The sequence below is a fragment of the Fringilla coelebs genome, assembly GCF_963513975.1.
Source record: "Fringilla coelebs genome assembly, chromosome: 14".
NCBI classification, from domain to species: Eukaryota; Metazoa; Chordata; class Aves; order Passeriformes; family Fringillidae; genus Fringilla; species Fringilla coelebs.
In genome coordinates, this window is record NC_140040.1 from 3,996,453 (window position 1) to 4,018,298 (window position 21,846).

A 21,846-nucleotide genomic window follows, 5' to 3' on the forward strand; every position below is an offset into this window, starting at 1 on the left:
CAAGGGAGGTCCTAGCCAGGTGGGGTCAATCTCAAAACTAACAAGTGATGGGAAAAGAGTAAATGGCCTCAGATTGTAGCAGGGGAGGTTTAGATTGGCTATTAGGAAAAATTTCTTCACTGCAAGGGTTATTAAGCATTGAAACAGGATTCCCAGGGCAGTGGCTGGGTCCCCATCCTTGGAGGTGGCACTTGGATTTAGTGCTGGGTGACTCCATGATCTTAGGGGGCTTTTCCAACCCGACAATCCATCGTTCTGTGTGGCAGGACCACATGCACAGCACAGCTAACATGTAAGACTTGAAAGAGATGGAAAATTGAATCAAAATGCTGATTATACTTTCAATAACACAGCAATAGCTCAAGCCAAGCCTCAGCCAGCTCTCAGGGAAGTCAATGAGAGTTGTTTCACTGAAATCAAACAATGTGTGATTAGGTCCTCACAGAATTATGTGTAATACCATATTCAAAATTGTGAAGAGTTTCAGGTTGACATCTAAAAGCCCATTTTCCATCTGGAATTCTGTAATGAAGCTACTGCAAAAGAAGAATCGATACATAATTCAGTATAGTGCAAAGATTGTTATAAAGGGTTATTGAATATAGCTCCACAATTGTGGATAAAAAGAATGAAATCCCTCATTGTTTCAATCATGCTGTACTGACTTCTACCAAACACATTGTTTCAAGAAAAAAATAGCTGTTCCAGATTTCAAAGTGGAAAAAAATAAAAACAGTAAAAGCAATAACAGCAATAACAGGGTTTTTTACAAAAAGGGGGTAGAGCAGGGGAAAAAAAAGTTCCTAAATCTCAAGATAAATTTCAGGTTTGTACACTAATAGCAACTTATAATTTAGTTTTTTGCGAAGTGTGCCAGGACAAGGCAGGAAAGTGTTTCTTAACTTAGTTTGCCAATTTTCCTTTCAGGCTAGAACTGTTATTGATAATATCCATCACAATTCTTTGTCTTCCCAACAGGCTGGCAGAAATATCTGAGTAAGTGCTGACTCACACACCTCAACACCTCCCTGTCAAAGTTAATCTGAAATTGATTTTACTTTCCAGAGGTAAAACAGAAATGCATGAAGTCAGCTACAAATGGCATTTGCAGATCAGTGTTCAGCATTTTTTCTAATTCCTGTAAGATTTCATGACTACACCTCAACAGTTTTCAACAAAATCTTGCAACCTTCAGATCAAAATTGTCAATTATATTTCTATATTTTTAGGAGGAAAATTAATGTATATTTCCCCCATTTTTTTACAGTTCCTGTAATCCTTCTAATTAGGCATTTTTTAGCACAGAATTGGAAGGGAAGTACACAGAACATTATTTGTGTTCATTACATCAGCCTTGGCAGAGTTCAGGTTTGCCAGTAGAACTGGCAAAAACGGTCACTTTTTCAGCATGGCAGAAAAGGAGCTTTGAGATCAGGATAATTTGTTAGAATGAGATGCTGCTCATCAAAAGTTCCTCTTTGAAGATACTTCTTTCAAGGGGAGGTTTCTCTACTTTTTCTCATCTAAATTCTTCAAAACAAATGAATCAGTCTCCTCCAAACCTGAGGAAGCACGTGCTCTGTAAAGCCACAGAGACCTCCTGGAAATCAACCACCAGCAGTGAGTTATAATCTTAATGTTGCTCTGAAAAATGAGGGAAATTTCAGCCATTCTTGTCTCCCACCCAGGAGTGCAGGCCCAGGTACCATCACCTTTGCTTTGATAACCCTGAGCAAACCCTGAGCTGGCAAACCAAGCCCAAGGTGGCCTTTCCATAATCTGTTCCTGAGGCACCAGGGAAGGGAGATGTGTTCAGCATCCTTCAAGGACATCCACGCTGCTGTTCTCGTTTCAGAGCAGCATCCCAGGTATTCATTTCTCTGTAAAATTTCCATTGTATTTTATCATTAATAGTGATCACTTTGGGGCATCCCAGAGAGGAAAGGCAGTCATGTTCTGGGGAAATCAATTTACTGACACCATTAGGGCTGTGCAAATAATTTTTTTGGTTCAGCTTTTAAACAGAAGATGTTGAGGAGTTCCACCAGAATAAAATTCAAAAGAAAAAAAACCATTTTTCATACCAAGATATAAACAAAGTAAAAAACTGTTCAATGCAAGAGAAAGAATTCTTCTTGACAGACAAACATTGAATTTCTGACAAATATAGGAAAGTTAATAAAGGTTCTAGAATAACAAAGCAATACACTAGAGGGAGAAGAGCTCCTGTTCTTCCTGTAACCAGGAGCTCCAGAATCCCACCAGGATTGGAAGGCTCCAGTTCACCTGCACTGCTTGCTCTAAGCTGCTGGAGCATGCACACAGAAACTTTCCTACACCAGCAAGCTGTGCCAGCCCCCTTTTGCTGGACCCATTTCAGCTGCATCCAACTGATTATTGCATGAAAAAAGAAAAAACCCAAACCATAAGAATGGTACTCTAGCACATGACTTTAGGGTCCAGAAAACAAAGCACTTTTTCCTCTGCTTTCTGCTGAAAACTAAGTTAAAATGCTCCTACATGCTTTGCAATCATTACATCCAAATATTCTTGTGCACACATCACAAGCAAGTTCAAGTTCCAGTTCCAGCTCTCTAAATAGTTATTAAAATACCTAGAAAAATGCTTATTTTGAAATCACTGATGCTTCTCATGGTTTTATCTATTCATTGATTGATTTAAAGCATTAAAAATATAAACACTCATGTGAGTAGGGATTGAAACAACCACTTTAACTCATGGAAATGGGGAAACTACTAGGCTGTGGAGTCACTCATTTAATCCATGTGTAATTAATCCATCTAAAGTAAAACTCTTTCAACAGAAAGAAGCAATGGGAAGGATAAAGCACAAGCTTATGTGCACAGCTAAGATTTCAGTCTCCTGGGATTATGGCAGGGGTAAGTTCAAATAAAAACTCTGCTCCTCAGGAAAGCCTCAACAAGAAAACACAGTGAGAACTCAAGATTGGCACAAAGACTGTCACAGGGAGGGGAGAGGACAGGAAGAGAAGCAGAGGTTGCTGTATTTGCCTGAATGTTGCTTTGAGAGCTCTATTCTGTGTTTATATTTGTTTTGGTGGGGTTTGGTTGATTTTGGTGTTTTTTGGTTGATTTTGGTGGTTTTGGTGGTGTTTTTAAACCCCTAAAGGCAGGAGATCCCATTCCCCCCTCTCAGCACTACCCAGCCACTCAGTTCAGTCCTGCCTGGTGCTGCCTCAGCGTGTGCCACTCCCTGGCACCTCCCAGACCTCCCCAACTCCAGAGACCTGCTGTGCCCAATCCATGACCTCTGCGATGCCTGGGAACCTCACAGGGTCCATCTGGTCCACAAAGGCTTTAAGTGACCTTTGCAGGCACTATTTTTTGAAAGAAAGACTCAGGATGAAGTTTGGAACACTGCACTTTGAGTGAAGCCCGTGCTCTCCCACCACTCCTAAACTGGCAAAGCTCTGTTAAACTCATCAGGTGCTTTCCCAGAGGACAAACAAAGCTGAGGCTGCCTCTGGGCTCTCTAAACAGGAAGACTTGTTATAGACCTGGCTTTAGAGATAGTACAAATAGTAAATCCTGACAGAGAACAATTTTACCACCTTTACCCATAACATCATTTTCAATCTAGCCATATTAAATTCAGTCCTTAATCTAATTTATCAAATATTTATCTCTTTATTAAACTATTAAATCTGCCAGTTCTCCTGAGGCAGTGCCAGCTGCTCCCCCCAGCCATGCTCAGCATCCCAAGGCTCTCACCCACTCACTGCCAGCAGCAGGTGCAGCACCAGCCCCTGCACCTATTTCCAGAGTTCAGCCCTATCCAGATCTGTTCTATTTAAGTCATTAAGAGAATATTCAAAAGACCAGTCTAGACTTCTTTGATCAGTTACCTAAAATCCAGTAGCCCTTGCAGACAGGAAGGATGAGAGTTTTGGCACAGGCTTGTGCAGAAAAACTCAATTTCAGCAGGAACAGCACTCACCCATGGAAATTGAACTCTTTGTTGTATTTATGGTTCTGAGAATAATCAGCCCAAATCATCTGTGCTGGGAATCTCTCCCACCTTTCTCTTTGCATGGGGAGCAGCCTCCTCACAGCTCAGCCTGAGCCTTTCCCCAAGGACATTCTGTGCAAGAAAATCTGCTGCTGGAGCTGAGAGAATCTGCAAAGTTCTGGAGAGTGGGGAAAGACCTGAAATTAAGGTGCTGTTTAAATTCCTTCTAAATCAAGATCTAAGGCACAGCTAGAGCACCAGAAAGAGTTAAGTCAAACATGTCCAGCTCTCATTCATCATTCCAGTAATTTCATTTCAATTAATTACCAGTGCTAACTCCAGTCAGTATCAGACAGTTCTGGGAAGTGATGCTGACTTATAAAAACAGCAGTAAGTAGTCAATGCCCAATGTTTTCAGAAGCATTACAATTAATAGATTTATTTTGGAAGTGTTACAGCTTCTATATCTCAGCTTCTTTGAAATTTATTGGAGAAGCCATTAAAGGCAGTGTCTCAAAGAATAAAAGTAAAGTGCCAGAAGTAATAATAAAATTTTAAATAAAATTTCTTATTTTGATTTACATTTAATTGTCAGAGGCTGCTATTCTATTATGTCAAAAACCTTCTGCCTACCTGCATGAGATCTGACTGATTTCTCAGAAGAAGTACCAAATCTTACAGAACATTTGGAGAGTTGCATTTTCTTATTAATCGGAAGAATGAACTCATCAGCTCTGTTATTAAAGATAATTTTAGACCCTTTCCTCTGTCACAAATGTAACTTTTAAAAATTTAAATGAAATGAGCTCTTTGGTTGCAAATTACTGTGTAACTCCCACAATACTTCTTTTCTTGCTCTAAAAAATATTATACAATCACTATTTCCTATATTTTTTATGATGCACTTGAGTGGTTCCTCCATAAATACAAACCAGGCTGAATAAAAATTCCAGCTAGAAGACCCTTGATTAAAAACACCAAAAAAATCCCCAAAAAACAGAGCAATAGTAACTGGAAAGCCAAACACCGAATCATTGGCAGCTGAGGTTTTTCATTCTGCCAAAATGAACCCCTGGAAAACTCTTGACCACAATATTGAATATCTGCCTTCCTACACCCCATAATTTTTGTGTGCATCCAGCATCACCTCTGAACACAGATACAGCATGGTGTGAACCATCACATCAAAAGTTAAAGAATAAGAGATTTTAGCAACTGATGCTTCACCTGTCAGCAAACAGCAAAAGAAAAATGCTTCAGGTCACACGAAAGCAACCTGTAACCTTGGCATTCAGACAGCTTCAAATTTTCCTTTTATCATGGGACATTTAAAGTATCCTTGTGTTTACAGCTTCAAGTCCATTTCATAAAAAAGTAAAGGTGACATTTATTAACTATGCTTATTATACAATAAATTAACAACAAGAGAAGAACTGGAGCACACTATTCATCATCTTTGAGTGATGACAGAACTAGAAAATACTGTGAGCTGCCACACCACAAATCAAGGGACTATTTCAGCCAGAATTAACCAAAAATGCATTTGAATTTGTTACCATTTCTGGTGTTTCTATACCTTGGAGCCAGTCCTGCTGCCCCTTTCAGCAGTGGTGAAAACAATTTTTGTGTAAGGTTTTTGCTTTTATATTTATGGGCTGGCATTGAAAGAACAAAATAGTAGCTTTCAAGGTAAATTTCAGTTCAGAATATCAATAAAGAATGTTACTGGTCCATAAAAACATAGAATGTAAGATTGCCCCTAAAAATCATTTTTATTCAGACCTAGCTGAACACAGCTGGACCTAAACATATATGCTGAAATTAAGCACATGCAAATTGATTTGAAAAAGTGATAAATTAAGAGCTGCAGTGACATCCCCTTCCAACACAGGCACAGACTGTCCTGATCCGTTCCTCCTCTTCCCCACCTCATTCTGCTCTGCCCTCCAAGAGGAGAAAGAGCCCCTGGCCCAGGTGTCACTCACCACAGGGACTGTCACAAACACTTCAGCAAAGAAGAGATGCAGAGGGGATGGGTGGGCACCTGGAGTTTCCTGAACTGACTTTTCTGGGAAAAGAAATCTGTATTTTATCCATCAGCATTTCCCATGGGGTTTGGGCAGCATCCTTTACCCCGAGCCTCACAGCAGCACTGATTTCCCCAAGACATGAAAAACCATGGGAAGGTTCCTCTGCCAACAATGCAGCATTCCTCTACTAGATGGTTGACCATGATGGTTCAGGGAACCAAACACACCAATTTGCTGTCCACACGAGCACATTGCTGTGCTTTTTCCAAAAGTTAAAGTATCATAAATACACTGTTTTCATAATTTCTTGAATTCTGCTTCCCACTGTATTCTTTTAAGCTGAAGTTGTGTTTTTGTATAGGTTGGTGTTAATGTTTTATAAAGGTCAAATTATAGTTGTCCCCCTACTGTTTTATTGTAAGTGTTGAGAGCTGGCACTGTAATTAAAATTCCAGCTAAATGAAGACTGCAGGGGTCCTACTTCTAACCAGGCAATTTGGGTTTTTAGCAGACCAGAGCACATTTTGTGTTTCCTCTGTTTCACTGGCACACAAAGGAAGGTAAACAAAACCCACGTGCCTTAATACATTTACATAAACAGTGCTTCCTATCAGTGTGGTTAGTAGAGGAAAATATATTTAATTATCAGATACAATAACAAAATTAAAAATGCACCCATTTCCCACAACCCTGCTTTACCCTATTTTAGGAAAAGTTCAAGGCAAGACAATCCAGTTTATACATAAAGCCAGATCCAGCCAGAGCACGCACAACACTGTTGATAAGAGAGAAAAGATTCACAATCTGCTCTTCAGTAAAACAAACCTGACTGCCTGGCAGCAGAACGGTCCTGTGCATCAAGGAGATTATCACTTACCCCAGTCTAACCTGCTTTTAGGTTCTGGTACCTGCCAGCAAGTGTTTCAAAGTGTCAGAGATTTACCAGTGCTGGCTCCAACTTCAGGGAGGAATTTCTCTTCTGCTATTGACTACCTGTAAAGCTGCTCCAGCAGCGCCTCCCTTTTGCTGCCTTATTAAAGGCCCCTCAGTTCTGCTTCAGTTCTCTCCACAGCTGAGAGACGAAGGCTGCACTGGGTTTTTTATTACCTTTCTTTTTTTAAACAAAGTAAACAAATCAAACTGAGTATTGTAAGTGGAATTCTCGTCTAAAAAGTAACATCCCAGATCACTACAGGAATGGTTTAGGCCTTCCCAAGGCTCCTAGTTTTATTTTAATTGGTTTTAAAGGAATTCCTTGGTAAGGGAATTTCAAATTTTGTTGAAGATAATCCCTTACAGGCTGGGATTCTTATTTGAGCAAATCCTACCCTTTGCCCGGGCTGATATTTTTTCAGGGATTTGAAAAACACAAGGCAAACATTTTAGTTAATATTCACATCACAGAATATGACATGCACTTACTCCCCTATCCACAGGTTCACTTGTCTGCCCCAGAAGCAGCAGGTACAAGGCATACAAATATGCACAAAGTCATTCCAGACAGACCAGAGTTTTCAGAATCAATCCATTAAAAGTTACTTTTTCTTTCCCATCTTTAGAGGAAAAAGTTCAGGTGGATAGGCTGAACAGAAGCATAAAACAAAATCAGAGCATTAGCCTCCAGCTAGAAAAATCCCCCAATCTAAGAAATTTCTGAAAGTCTCCCTGAGTTTACAGTCAGTGGTACTTATTCTCAAGGCAAGACTGAGAAATGGCATGGCACAGGAAAGCTGTATGAAAAGGAGATGTGTCCATTAAAGCAGGCAGACTGCTCTGTCTGAAAAGGACTGATTTAAATAAGCAAAGGGAAAGAAAAACTGCAAGTTGAGGCATGATCATAATTACATTAGAAAAGTTATAATTTGATTTGGATTAACAGAGAGAAATCCTAAAAGCTCAGAATTAATTGTGAACTACATCTACAATTATTTTCAAGAATACTTGCATGCTTTAAGATATCATTAACTTAAATGAGATTCTATGTTTAAAGGAAGATTTAACCTCACATACTCCCATTAATTCTTGCTAAATGTCCACACTGCACTTTGAAATGTAATGGAAAAGGTTAGCTAGCCATGATTCTTTTGAATGGTGCTTTGCTAAGATCCTCAAATTAAAAGTCCTGTCAGAAAGGCAGTCTGTGAAAATACCAAAAAATATTCTACAGAAATGCATTAATGTCTCAGTGTGGGGTGATTTGCATCTCTTTGTCACACATGGACAAAGTTTGCTCCTGGTAGAGCTGGGCTGGTGCTGGATCCTCTCCAGAGTGACCCCAGCTCTATCCTCTGACCAGAAATCTCACCTCGCTACCTCCCATTTCCTCAGCAAGATGACCCTGCTAAAACATTGCCAGCCATAAGCAATCAGTGTCAGATTATTTGCTGATGGAGTTGGCCAAAGCTAAGCCACCTACACTTTCCTATTTCTACACCTGCAGAGAGGGAGCTGCCTCGTGGCCTGCGTGGGTAATCTGTTCAGGAGTAATAGCTTGGTTAATTTGATTTTTTTTTTTGTTTTGTTTTTTGTTCTGAAATTGCCAACTGGAAATGAGCAGAGAAGTCTTCCACTGAAGCACCTGGGGACGTTATTAATACAAGGTTTGCACTGCACTGAGCAAGAGACCCAACCTGCTAATACTGAGCAGTTGGCCATTGATTTAGATTATTAGGAGAACAGCTGGCATGTTTCAGCCAACCAAAGCCCACACGTATTTCAAAAAAGTATTAGCTGTGAAACATTATGGTTTTTGGAAAGTCTCCAGAAACAAATTAAATCTCAAACCAAGTAATCTTCTACTTTTATCTTCCTAAATCCAGACCAAGCTGCTAACAGAGCATTCACTGTCGCTACAAAGATCCTCACCCCCTTTTCATGTGGGTTTGCTTGTTTTGGTTTGTTTTCTAAACAGGATTGTGTGTCTTTTCTCAACAAAACAGACAAGAAACTTTGGGTTTAGATCCTCATTTCCTCCATCCTGGAATTAAAATGCAAGGAGGAGGTTTCACCAACACATATGCCTTTCCCTCTGTTATTCCATAAGAGCTGACTGCACCCCTGAGGGGTTTTGATTCAGCCCTGAAGATGTTTTTCAGAGACTAAATAATTCTTTTATTCTGCTCAGTGTAATGTCCTACCTTTGCAAACACTAGCTTAATTTAATGTATATGCATAAATATCAAACAGTCTATTTTTGACTCCTTCCCCCTCGGGCCCTAGAAGCTTTTGGGAGGGAATTGTCTGACCACCTGGCACTCAACAACTATTCTCTCCTATTTAGTTCTGCTTCAATCATGTGTGAAAGCAGTTAAACAGATGATGTGATATTGTTGTGCTGCAACACCAATCTGCATGTATCTATTCAGAGGCACATTTGAGATATTCTGTATTATTTAGTTATAATATCTGTTCCCAGAAAATGTTCTCCCTCCAAGAGGGTGGAGTGGGAGGTCAGCATCAAACTTCAATTAAAAGGCAATGCATCAGGTATTTAGGTGCAAAAGGATCTCCCTCACCCTGCCTCCACAAGCATGTAGTAAAGTTCCCAACCTCCCACTTTAAAACTTCCACAACTTTGCAACCATTTTGCACAGAGCCCCAGGTATTTCCTGGAACTTTACTTACATGAGTTTGGCTTCCTATGACCATTTAAATAGGAATAGTGCGCTTAAGATGTGCTGCTTCAAATCCTGACCAATATTTCTGTCCACGTGGAATAAGAGTTCCAGTTGCCTTATCTTAACGATGTACCCAAGTGTCAGATTGAAGCTCTAGTATCCACATTCTATCCATGCATATGAGCCCATTAAGATACATATTTTAGGATATAACAAGCACTCTCCTACCTGGGTAGGAAAGCTGAGATGCCTTTCCATAGAACCTGTTCCTTCATGCCAAGGAATGGGAACCAAGTCATTTTTCAACATCCTCTGAAGCACGTTCTTAACACAGTGAGCGATTTACGTGAATTGAAAGAAAATTGAAGATGTTTGTAAAACTCAAAATGCATTAAAAACTTCTTCATTTTGAAAAGCCGCAACACTGTTTCAGCAAGGACACACTGAATAGGTAGAAAATCCACAGTTATCTCCCTATTACCCAGAAGCCCAGACAGTTTTCCCTGCAAGAAATTGCTAAGCATAAAATCTTACCTAGCTTGAACATGTTCTTTTGCAAACTACAACTACCATGTGCAATCCCAATTACCAAACCCTGCAGTATTCAGCATGAAGAGGCAGCAATCACATCCAAGCCCCGTGTCACAACCCTGAAGAGGCTTTGGCAGACCACAGGGGGCTGAATGAGGCTGCCACACTGGCTCTGTGTGAGGTGTGGGGAGAGGGAAGAAGGGGAGATGAACGAAGTGGGCAGGATAACTCCAGGATCAGAAGGAGCAGGAGAGGAACAGCACCACTTTTGGTGGCATGGAACAGGCACAGGAAGAGGCCATCTGTGCAGTCAACTGGCATGGAATCATTGGGAAGGGTGGATGTGATAAATCACAGCTCTCACATGGCATCAGCTCAGAATCAACAGGAAATATTTGGATGTGGGCACGACCAGGGCCATGATCTGCCTGCACACAAGGCTGTAGGAGGAGGAATGGTCTTCTCTGATCTTCCCACAGGCTTTATTTGATTTGAACAAAGTAAATCTTGTTGGAGGTCACAGCTTTACCAGACAATTGAAAAACTGCTTTTAAGCATTAATAAGCACACTAAGATATTTCACATCATATGAGTAAGCAAGGATTTTGATATGGTTGAATAGAAAAGCTCTTTGTTAAAATCCACAGAACAAAAAGTACCCAAATGCAGACAGACAAAACCTTGATCTTGAAGCAGCCCAGGCTCTGAACAGGCAATCTATCACGTAAGAGACACAAGAGGTCAGCCATTAATTAACATCCAAATTAGAGCTTTTCAAGTAAGGGTCAAAACTTCCTTTGTTTTGACATTTAAAGTGCTGGAAATGCCTTTTCCAGTTTAGCATGCACAATGCATCACCTCGTGCTTTATGTTAATTGCCTCCATTATTCAAGTGCACTATTTGATTCATTGTCAATTAAAAATACCCCCAAAAGCCAAGCCCGATGTGTGTTAAGTATAAACGTGATTAATGTAACACAATTACATTCCCACGTTTGTTGAGTCTGATTAGGAACTTTCCCTCAGCCCAGCGTGACAGAGCCCTGTCACTGCCAGTGACCTGCCAGCCTTGGCAGGGACAGGCATTTCCTGGCCACAAGTGCTTCTGACAGGTGTAAAACCTGTAATTAAATGCTGTCAATTAGCACTTCATCAAGAATGTGGAAATCTTGATGATCTTCACTATTGGATTGCAAAGATGGTCCTAGGTGTAAAATAATTTTTAAAAATCTATAAGGAAGGAAAAAACCAGTGACACAACTGTCTGTTAGAATAATAATTAAGTGGATGTAATTACTATTTCCAGAAAGTGACTCCACAGATCTTTTCCTACTACATCAAGGGAACATCTGGTACTGCACACCGAGGAAAAAATTAGGCAGACCAAAAGTAAAAGAGCAATGCCTTGCTTTGTTTATGGTTATAGAAAACACAAGCTATAAGGAGATCTGAAGGGGTCTGAGGGGAAAAAAATGATGACCAAACAGGGACAAAGAAATGGTCAAAGTCTGGAGGTTACTACTAAATGAGATGCAAGAGCAAATATATAAATAAGAATTAAAAAGCCAGTTCAGCCCGAGCACAATGACAGAAAAACTAATAGCAACTGAATAGCAGTGAAACTAGTAGGATATGCACACACAGCTATGGCCAGCTTATAAGCAGGCTTTAATAAAAATTTCTACAAATCACAATAAGAAATAAGAGAAAATTCTGTACCCTCAGTATGGTCTTCTCTTCATTCTTCCCATCAGTAAATGTAAAATATAATTAACACTGCCATAGGTAGAAGTAATAAATACAGAAGAACCAGTGACAACCTATATTTAATTACAAGGGAGATGCTAGCAATGAAACGTACAGTAGGTTCTTGTTTAAATTGAAAAAGAAAAAAAAAGAAAAGGACTGTATTATTGCACTTCAGAAAAGAATTAAGGAGCTCCTTGGCTTATTGAGGACTACAAAAACAATCACTGCTATAGGCCTGGTTTACATATTTGCTCTATTAATTTACACAGCCCTGGTAAGCCTCACATTGCAATGCAGCTGCTAAATTACACTGCTCTTGGTAATGGGCATAAAAAGATGCAAGAGCATGCAAAGTGTATTCAAACAGACAATTAAAATTATCAATTCTGTTGACAGCTAAAATGAAGGAACTGTGCTGAGGTTTAATGGTGCTGCATGAAGGACACCCTGTTTGTGGGTGATTGAATTAACCAGGATCACGCGTCGACAGTCTGCCTCTGTCCAACACTGCATATTAGGCCAATTTACTGTCTGCTTATTAAAATAATTTAATTCCACAGATTGTTCCCAGGAATTTCTGAGTCTCTTCCTGCTCTTCCCTCCTCCTCTCACTAATGATGGCATCTTAATTATTGTGCTCATTTTACGCCACCGCAAATGGCTGGGTCACCACAGAGCAGTCCAGTCAGTTTGGCTGAACCAACACATCCTTGGGGTGATCCTCTCTAAATCAGCAGGAGATCTGGCCAGACACACAATTGCCTCAAAGTTCTGAAGCAGAAAAAGCGTTCAACAAAGTTGTTTGTATTCAATTTAGCACTACTTTATCCATATTGTTTCTTTAATAGGTCTTCAAAACAGCTTGCTTATTAAATCTATTATATTCAAAGAATTTCAACTTCTAGTTGTGTGAGAATAATGTGTTTGACAACTCCAAAATAAGAATTGAAAATGAAATTTCATAAAGAAATGAGAAACTTGAAACTCTTTTCTAAGCTGAACAACAATCTCACATGTCTGACTAGTATTACTGCTCGTGATCTAAAGTTCCTGTGAAAAAGCAGCTCAGACTAAGCAACATATCATATGCTGAGACTAAAAATGTTATCCTAGAGGTTTATTTTAGTACCTCCAAAGGCTGAATGACTTAAGTTTAAGAGAGTTATTTCAATAGACTTTGGCAACTAATTCTGACATTTCGTTTTGAGAAGTTAATGCTATTTTAAAGTGAATGTGCACAGATTACACCTTCATCTGAAGTGAAAATACATCAGTGTGTAGCAGTGATATCTGGATGGAACTGAGTTGGGATATGTGTGCATTTGGTGAGTAATGCTGGTTTGCATTTCTTGGTTCCACCAAGCTATGGGATGCATCCCATTGTAGGATTCAGATATTGCACATAGGAGCCAAGCACTACTGCCCATTGCTGGACACCCAGAAGAATTCCTGGTTCAGCACCAGCACAAGAAAGAAATCATTAGTAATAAATATCACATGTAAAAATGCAGGTGTGTTTGGAAGTTATGAAAATGGCAGCACTTAAATCCTTTTTTAAGTCTTTAAAGACATTGATAAGGCACCACTCTTGTGTGACAGGGCTGAAATCCCAAAGTCCCAGAATGGAATGAGCAACTTGTAACCCTGAAGTATTGGAATGAACTGACACCAGAACTGAAAAACTTTTAAATCTTTTTCAGTTTAATGCTCTGGGTGTACAGTGCCAGATTTGGTTTCATAATGTAACACCTGCTCAATGAAAATATACTGAATATTTCAGTTGTGTGACACTTTGCTATCATTGATGATCCCAAACTTCTTCCAGCCTCTGAACTTCATGTCAAGATTTGGATTTGTATCAGCTATGAGTGCTTTCAAAATACTAATTTCTAAATCTGAATTGCTGAGATAATTTAATAGAGATGTTGATGGGCAAGTCCTGATTTCAGGCTCATAGGTAAGACTATGAAAAAAATTCAGAGTAAATTTAATTTTTAAGAAATGGCTGATTCTAGGTTTTCACAATATTCACATAGCCCTAAATGATTATATATTGCATTTTGCCATTTCTAATATATGAAACAAAGTCAAGTCTGTAGAGACATAGGATTAATACAGGGGAACCCAGACTGAATCATGGCAATATCCAAAATCTTAGGTACAAAACAAAAAAAGGTTTCTGATAAATGGCAGGAAGGAAATGAATCCATAAACAATTCTGATTTTTGCACAATAGTAATATAAGAAAACAACATACGGTTCAGAACCAGCCGGTCCTCTCTGAATTCAAATGGCTTTTCTATATAAAAAACCTTCTGCTGGAATCCAGGGACACATTCTAAATCTTCTGCACATGCAAGCAGCAGAACCTGAGGGGGGAAAAAAACCAGAAATAGACTTTTAACATCCACTCCTTCATCCATCATGTTGGCTTCTGGGAACCATAGCGGGTTTAGGCTCAGCGCTCATAAAACAAAACATTGGGGTCCATACTCATAAAACAAAATATCCATCACATCACACTTCCCCTTCAAATCTTGCTAAACAATTTTTATGTAAGGTTTTTGCTTTTATATGTATAGGCTGGCATTGAAATTACAAAATAGTAGCTTTCAAGGTGAATTTCAGTTCAGAATATCAATAAAGAATGTTACTGGTCCATAAAAACATAGGATGCAAGATTGCTCCTAAAAATCACATTTATTTAGGCCTAGCTGAATACAGCTGGACCTAAATATATGCTGAAATTAAGAACATGCAAATAAATTCGAAAAAGTGACAAATTAAGAGCTGCAAATCTGTCTCAAAGTTGATCACCAAGTTGCAGAAGAAATTCTGTATTCATGGGTAAAATCTCACATATAGAAGTTTCATTTCTAAAATAAATTCTCTGCTAGCAAGTATAAACTGCTCCTTTTCTTTCTCTCCATGCCATAGTTCCTCCATTCTCCCTGCAATCAAAAGCTTGTTTACACCAAGGCAAGACTGAAAAAGCAAAGTGTGCATCACAGAGGAGGTGGATCTGAAGGCTTGAGTTGAATACAGTTTGTGTCACTGTCAGTACATGGTCACCCAAGCTCTGTGTCACCACAGGAACATCAAAAGAGGAAGCTTACAAGCAAAATAAAATTGCTTGGGAATAGCTACAATTCTAATCTCAGACTCTGAAGCATTTTATCCCTGAATAGAGAAAACAGCCTGAAGGGCTGTGTTTCTTGGCAGCTTTTAAATGAGAGCATGGAGGTAAGAATGGTCAAGAAAGATGCAGCAAGCAAAAAGAAATTACTAAAAAGTTTAAAAGGCTAAAGAGAGAGGCAAAAGGAGGCAAGGTTAAGAGCAGGAAAAGCCAAATCATATTTTCCAGCCCATATGTGTGTAAGTGCATTTTCAGAAGTACTTTCTGCTTTAGAACATCTAAAGGTGTTTCACAAAGCCTGACTTTCAGGTGGTGCACTGACCACTCTGATCTCAAAATTGTTACGGGCAATCTGCTTCTTGTCAGGCAGCCCCAGCACAATCAGCTAGAGAGGGCACGTGTGGCAACCAAGAACAAAACAAACAGGGGTTCTGAAAGACATTTGTTCCTATATTCAAGTGGCTCTGCACAATGGGTCTATTTACTCAAGACATCCTCAACACCAAATTACAGTTTTGGAAATAAAGTTCTTCAGGGTTAAAGTGAAGACAATTTCTCCCTAATACCACACCAGTGAATGCTGAGGGTTCTTTTCTCCTTCACCAGCTCAGGTGACAACAGCACTCTCACTTCTCCCAAAGCACCAGCAGCATCTCTCTGTCCCACCTCCGCTCCTTTATCATCCAAGTCTGCTGATCCCGATCCTAAGAGATGTCCTGCAATATTTTAACAGCTGCATGTTTCCCTACTCCCCACCACCCACAATCCATTTGCTAAATCACAGTGATACATGATCTGCTCTCTCCCTTCTTTCATTTCCCACTCATTTAAAGTCCAGTGTGATCCCATTTACAAAATCCAAAGGCAGCAATGCCCCACCTGGTCTGCATTAGCTGTTCTTATGGGAACCAACTGCTGGATCATTTGTTTCATGTCAGACCATTGCTATAACAACTTGGCCAGAAGTGCCACCAGACTGCAAGGAACAGCCAGAATATTTCATGTTAATTAATCTGGTGGAAGGCAAACACAACAGATGGACACCTTTGCCTTCCATCCTGTCCTGCTCCACATTGGTCCCTTGGAAGGATTAGCCAAGGAAGAAGAGAAAGATTTAAAGTAATACACCAAGAAAAGTGCAATACACTTGACTGCTATTAATATCAGTATCATCAAACTACTCCTGCCTTTCTTAAAAAGGTTTAAAACCACAGCCCCCAATCCCTCATTCTCTTGATGACATTGATATATTGATTTTATTGGAGATTTTGGGGTTGAGAATTGGATGTGTCCCCTTCAGTCTTCCAGCAGGAGATATCTGCAAATGTGCACTGAGGTATTCGGAGCCTACCCTGAAAATTGTGCATAAAGCTTGATTACTGATTGTTAAAAAACCTGCCTTATATGCATTTCAATGGGTATATGCACAGGAAGAAAGGCACACATGCATCTTCTGCACACATTTTCTGTGTGCACAGGTGCAGGTTTAAAGTACCTGTCTTTCTGACTCAGTGTTCCTGGATGAATATGCATAAAAATGCAATCACAGCAGGAGAAAACCTCTGCCCATCTCAAGATGCAAGCAAAGTTATATAATGAGTCCCCACCAGAAAAACAGTCCAAGCCATATATCCTGAAATTTATCTACAAACAGCTCTTCTCCTAAAGGATTAACACAGCAAGTAAGAGGCAAATCATGTTCTGATCTCCCAGCTACTCAAGCCTTAAAGCTGGAACTCTTGTCTTACAGAGCTATAAATAAAAAGCCTCTTTGGACATCATCTATAGCAGTACTTAGAGATGGGAATATGTCAACTTTATCAGATTTGTGACAGTCTAAGTTGACTTTGAAATCTGGGCAATCTAAATGGGTCATGAGTTAACTTCTGTAAGCCTGGTACAGAAGGCTCACATAATAGAGATGCAGCAAATAGAAAATGACCTTTACTCCCTTTGAAATAATTACAAGACTAAAGCTTGGCCTTGCTGTGAAATGGAACATTTTATTCCACTTGTGCAATTCCAGGCGCTTTTTTTTTCTCTACATGTCAGACAAAATGTTAAATCTGTCATCACATCGACAGTTTTTAATGAATTGTATTTAAAAAAGAAAATTATTCTTTTAATTTATTTTTCTCATGAAGAAACTTCTGTTGAACTAAATGTCTATCTCATTAAAATAATTTCTGTAAAGGTTCTTCACACTGGGGACAGCAGTCTTTAAAAATATCTTGAAAAATTAAGTCAGGCAGATATATGTTTAAGGCAAAGAGGCTTGTTCAAAGCAGAATACATTCTGAATTTAAACACCATGTAGATTTCATATTTTTGGACGTAATAAAAGGTTTTATGGACTGATGGCTGCCTATATGAAGACTTCAGCTAAATACACTGTAAACAATATTTAAATGTCGTATGTAGAACTCTGAATACACAAATATTGTTCACCGAGCTAGTCAAGTGCTGGGCAATTAGTACAAAAGGATCCTTCACCTGCTCCCAAGAAAAAAGCCAAATTCTTGAACAAAAATGACAGTTATGCAGCAATTTGCTCATGAAAATCTAAAAGGGTAGAAGTCTGAAATGCAAAGCAGAGTTGTGACTACTCAGGCCTACAGATCCTATGTTCATCAACAAGCAAAATCAAAGTTTTTCATAACCTCCAGCATTTCAGAAATGTACAGAGCACAGACTCAGTTTTAATATTATGACAATTTTTCTTTCAGAATTTATTGCCAGTTAGTGTAAGGAAATGTCATAGTTCAGATAACTCCTGTGCTAGTTGGGCCACTGTGCTGGAACTCTACTCCTGGTGAGATATCAAGCCTAAGAAACACCTTTTTTTTTAGTTAATAAACCAGCACGCACATGCTGGTGACCTTTACTGACCTCAACATTTGCACTGAAAACTGCTCACATAGAATATGGTTGGAAAGCAAAAAAGGAGAGCAATTTAATACTGTACTGCAGAGGAAATGAATAAACTCCCTGATGCTAAAGCACCTTTGGGTATCATGGCACCTCAAAATAACAGCGTCCTTCTACCTCCTCTTCTGGTGACTGAAAGTCATCTCAGAAAGGTCTTTCTAAAGAATTTCAGATTCTTTATGTTCTTTTCAACTTGCACAGTTTCAGTTTGGCCACATGCTCGCTCTGCAATTGAAATTTCTCACCTTTTGCTGTGTACACCCTCATATCTTCATTAGCCCTACCTAGGAGAACACCTAGCACAGAAACACAAGCTGCAGAATATTAATTGCATTTCACACAAATTCTTGTCGTGTGAAATTCATCCTTGTGTAAGGCTTTACTTAATTAGAAACGTAAATGGTGCAGACACCTGTGAAAGCCATCTGCCCAGAGAGGAATTCTGCACAGAGTAAAGGTAAACAAATCTCTTTTCAGAGGAAAATAGGACCACATTCTACCTTTGACTTCAGGAGAGTAATCTGCAATAAAAACAAATCAATATAGAGCACAAGAAGGAGGAGCTAAAATTGAAATCACGCTCATTTTTACTAAGAGAAGTAATTTCAAGAGTTCAAGAATTGTGAGTCACTTTCTGAGAAATGAGTTTTTACTTCTGGTTGTTTTGTTCGGCGTTTCTGGTAGGGTTGGGGGGTTTTTATCTTTTGAAGTATGGTTTGGGGGCTTCTTTTTTATTTGAGTCATTTACTTGGAAGTGGGTATTGAAAATTTATGCTTCTGAGCTTTTCTGTGGAAACATGAGAAACAGAAATTTGCTTTTTGCATATGAAAACTTCAGATTTTCATAAGAAATATGGTGATCCTTAGAGCTGAGAACGAAGAGAAAAAAGTAATCAGAATAATGAGAACTGCCAACACTGAATTAAATTGCTCATGACAAAATATTTTTATCATGCAGATTGAGATTTTTGAATCTTAAAACCTTTTCCATGTTCAGGTGCTGCAACACCAGACCCACAAAAATGGATAATGAGGAGGCCATCAGTGAAGGAAACAAGTGATAAACAGCACACAGTCATAGGGAGATGATGAAATTTGAAGTCTTCTCCCAGATTTAAATGAGAGAATTATTCAAATGAAATTAACAGAGGGATACTTAAAATAAAGAGCGCATCTCTAAGTAAGGTTCTGATTCTGCATTACACAGACTCCAATTAGAGTGTCAGCAGGTCCTAAGGCAATTATTTCATCAAATCACATACACAGACTGGACATGAAGATCTCTGTGTCTTCTGTGTTTTTTAATATCAACTAGAGCAAAAAAAAAAAAAACAAAAAACTCAAAAGCCTGAATAAATTATCCTCTGATTGGCATAATTAACAAAGGCATTTTAACTTTAGAGAAAGGTGTGTTGAATTATTTATCTCTGAATGTGACTAAATTAATTAAATGCAGTTCTTTCAAATTAATTTGATTTCTATAATGCTATTATTTGGGGCATTTTTAATGCAATATTTTCATTTTGGAAGGAAGTTTTCACCGTTTCAGGCTTTAACTGCTCTTCTATCAGGAAAGAAGTTAAAAAAAAAAAGACTGTTCCCTATCTCTACAGCTCTACCTCTATATCTGATAGAGAGTTCCAGTCATTTTTGTAAGAAATGCTATTAAGATTTGGCACTAAGATTCTGCAAGGATGATAAATATCCTCTTAAAGGGCCTACCTATCCATTTACTGCACAGCTCTGTCCTAAAAGGGAAAGTCACACTCGGAGTACTGAAGAGTGGGCTATGAAAATGCAAATTAGAATGACTTTATTGGCTTAAATGAATTCAGTTCTCCTGTCACTGAAGCTGTGTGACTGCGGTAGGCATCCATTAACTGGAAACAAAATGTGACAAACTCTTTTGTGAGACTATCTACCACAGGAGCTTCCCTTTTATGGGCACTTTCCCTACGTACCTATGTTTATTGTAAGAATTTTATTGCATATTCAGTAAAAGGTGTGCATCTTTCTTGGCACTGGGAATCTCATTAAGTTGTTCAAGGAGCCATTTGCCAGTGGTGGTGTCAGAACAGGGAGTTTCAAACAGGCACTCGCCTTCTGAAGTTGAGGAGCTCTGCAAGAGGCACCATCACTCGCTTCAGAATGATTTATTCATTTGTTATTGCTCCCAGGGGCTGTTCAGAGATCAAAGTGACCACAGAGCCCAAACTGTTCAGGGTGAAGAAGGATAATATGGGCAGTTCCTGCAAAGTACAGGAGCACTCTGACAGCATCCTCATGTCAAGGCAGAGTTGGGACAATCCTCTCTCCCCAGTCAGTTTTCCTGCTCTCCCATTCCCATCTGCTCCCTGAGCCCAGTCACCACAAAGTTCTGTGAATCTCACGTTCACAGGATGATGTAGCTGGAAAAACAGGGCCTGGTGTGAGACCACCACAGTCTGCACCCCAGTCTGGGGCAGCTGCCATGAAACTGCACCCTAAAATAAGCTTTTTTATTAATTCTTACAAACATATTTTCCTTACTTCAGAGCATTAGCTAGCTTAGATTTCCCTTGACTTGGGAACTCAGGAAAAACTTGGGAAGTCCAGGGAAGCCCTGGAGATATTCCAAACCCATCTGGAGATGCTCCCGTATCGCCTGAACCAGGTAACCCATCTTAACAGGAAGGCTGATCTGGAGGATCTCCAGAACTCCCTTTCAAGCCCAACAATCCTGTGATTCTGTGAAAGCCTGAAAGCCTCACACAGGAACCACCTCTGGGTGTCACGAGCAGGCACAGTGATCTGCTGGCCAGATCACTTGATCTCAATCAGAAATAATTCCTACATTTCACAATTCCTGACCCTTATTCTGTTGGTCATTTCATATCTTCCAGAATAAATTTGTTCACAGTCAATTTATAGCCATTTATTTCTGCCCAAGTCTTGTCTCATAACTAAATTAACCTTTGTCCCCTCTACATCTTCCATTTATTGAGCTAGACAAACCAAATTCTTTCCATCTCCTTCTATTTGGATACATCCTCGTGACCATCTCAGTAACATTTCTTTGTGTCTGCTTAAGCTTCACTTGTGCAAAATACATAAAGAATTCCAGATAAATGTTCTCCACAGTCTGAATATTTCCTTAAGCCCAAAACATGTTGCCTAATGCTTCCTAAAATTCCTTTTGAAGTCTTGTCATGCTGGTGGCTCACAATCATTCTAAAATTAACCAGCACATAAAGAGCTGAGAAATTGGACATCAGTGGAGGAGTGACCACCATTTACCTACAACACTGTTAAGCAGCTTCTGCAAACAGAGCCAGGATTAATCTTTATGAAATATAAACACAGATGCAAACCCTCATGCTCTGTTAAATCCATGCTTTTCTGACCAGATGGGGACCAGCTCTGCCCATGGTCAGCAGAGATCTTCCAGCCCCTTCCCTCTCCATACAGATTCCTAGCTGAGGTTCAGGATCTGCCCACAGATCCAACTGAGCTCCCAGCTCAGAATTATCTGTAGCCACAAGTGCAGATCAGAGTGCAGGATCAACTTCCACTTTCAGCCATGCAGATGTATCTGATCATTGTTCAGATTTTGTAATCCAGGGAATGGCTCTCATCCCGCTTCATTAAGTATTTTGATGATTAATAACAGAGACCAAGAGCTGTTACTTGTGCACAAAGTAAGTAATATTTTAAATTACTCAAGTATTTAACAAGTAAATAACTACCCATCATGATTAATAGCACCATTTAACACACTAGACTTGAACAAAAGGACAGGTTGGGCTCCAAGGTTATTTTTTGTTTATTTTTAGGCATTATGAAGGAAGTAATCATGTTTTGTTGAAACCCATACACCACTGGAATG

General features: G+C 39.4%; 1 protein-coding gene across 2 annotated transcripts in view; it reads right to left on the reverse strand.

Annotated features, from left to right (window-relative positions):
* Positions 1-21,846, reverse strand: part of CDH13 (cadherin 13) — a gene marked incomplete at its 3' end in the record, with an annotated part of 437,223 nt that overhangs the window by 336,161 nt on the left and 79,216 nt on the right. For both annotated transcript variants that reach the window (XM_084215472.1, XM_084215471.1), the window contains exon 2: positions 14,175-14,286. In XM_084215472.1, coding sequence (XP_084071598.1) covers positions 14,175-14,286 — 112 coding nt within the window. The remainder of the gene's footprint in view (positions 1-14,174; positions 14,287-21,846) is intronic.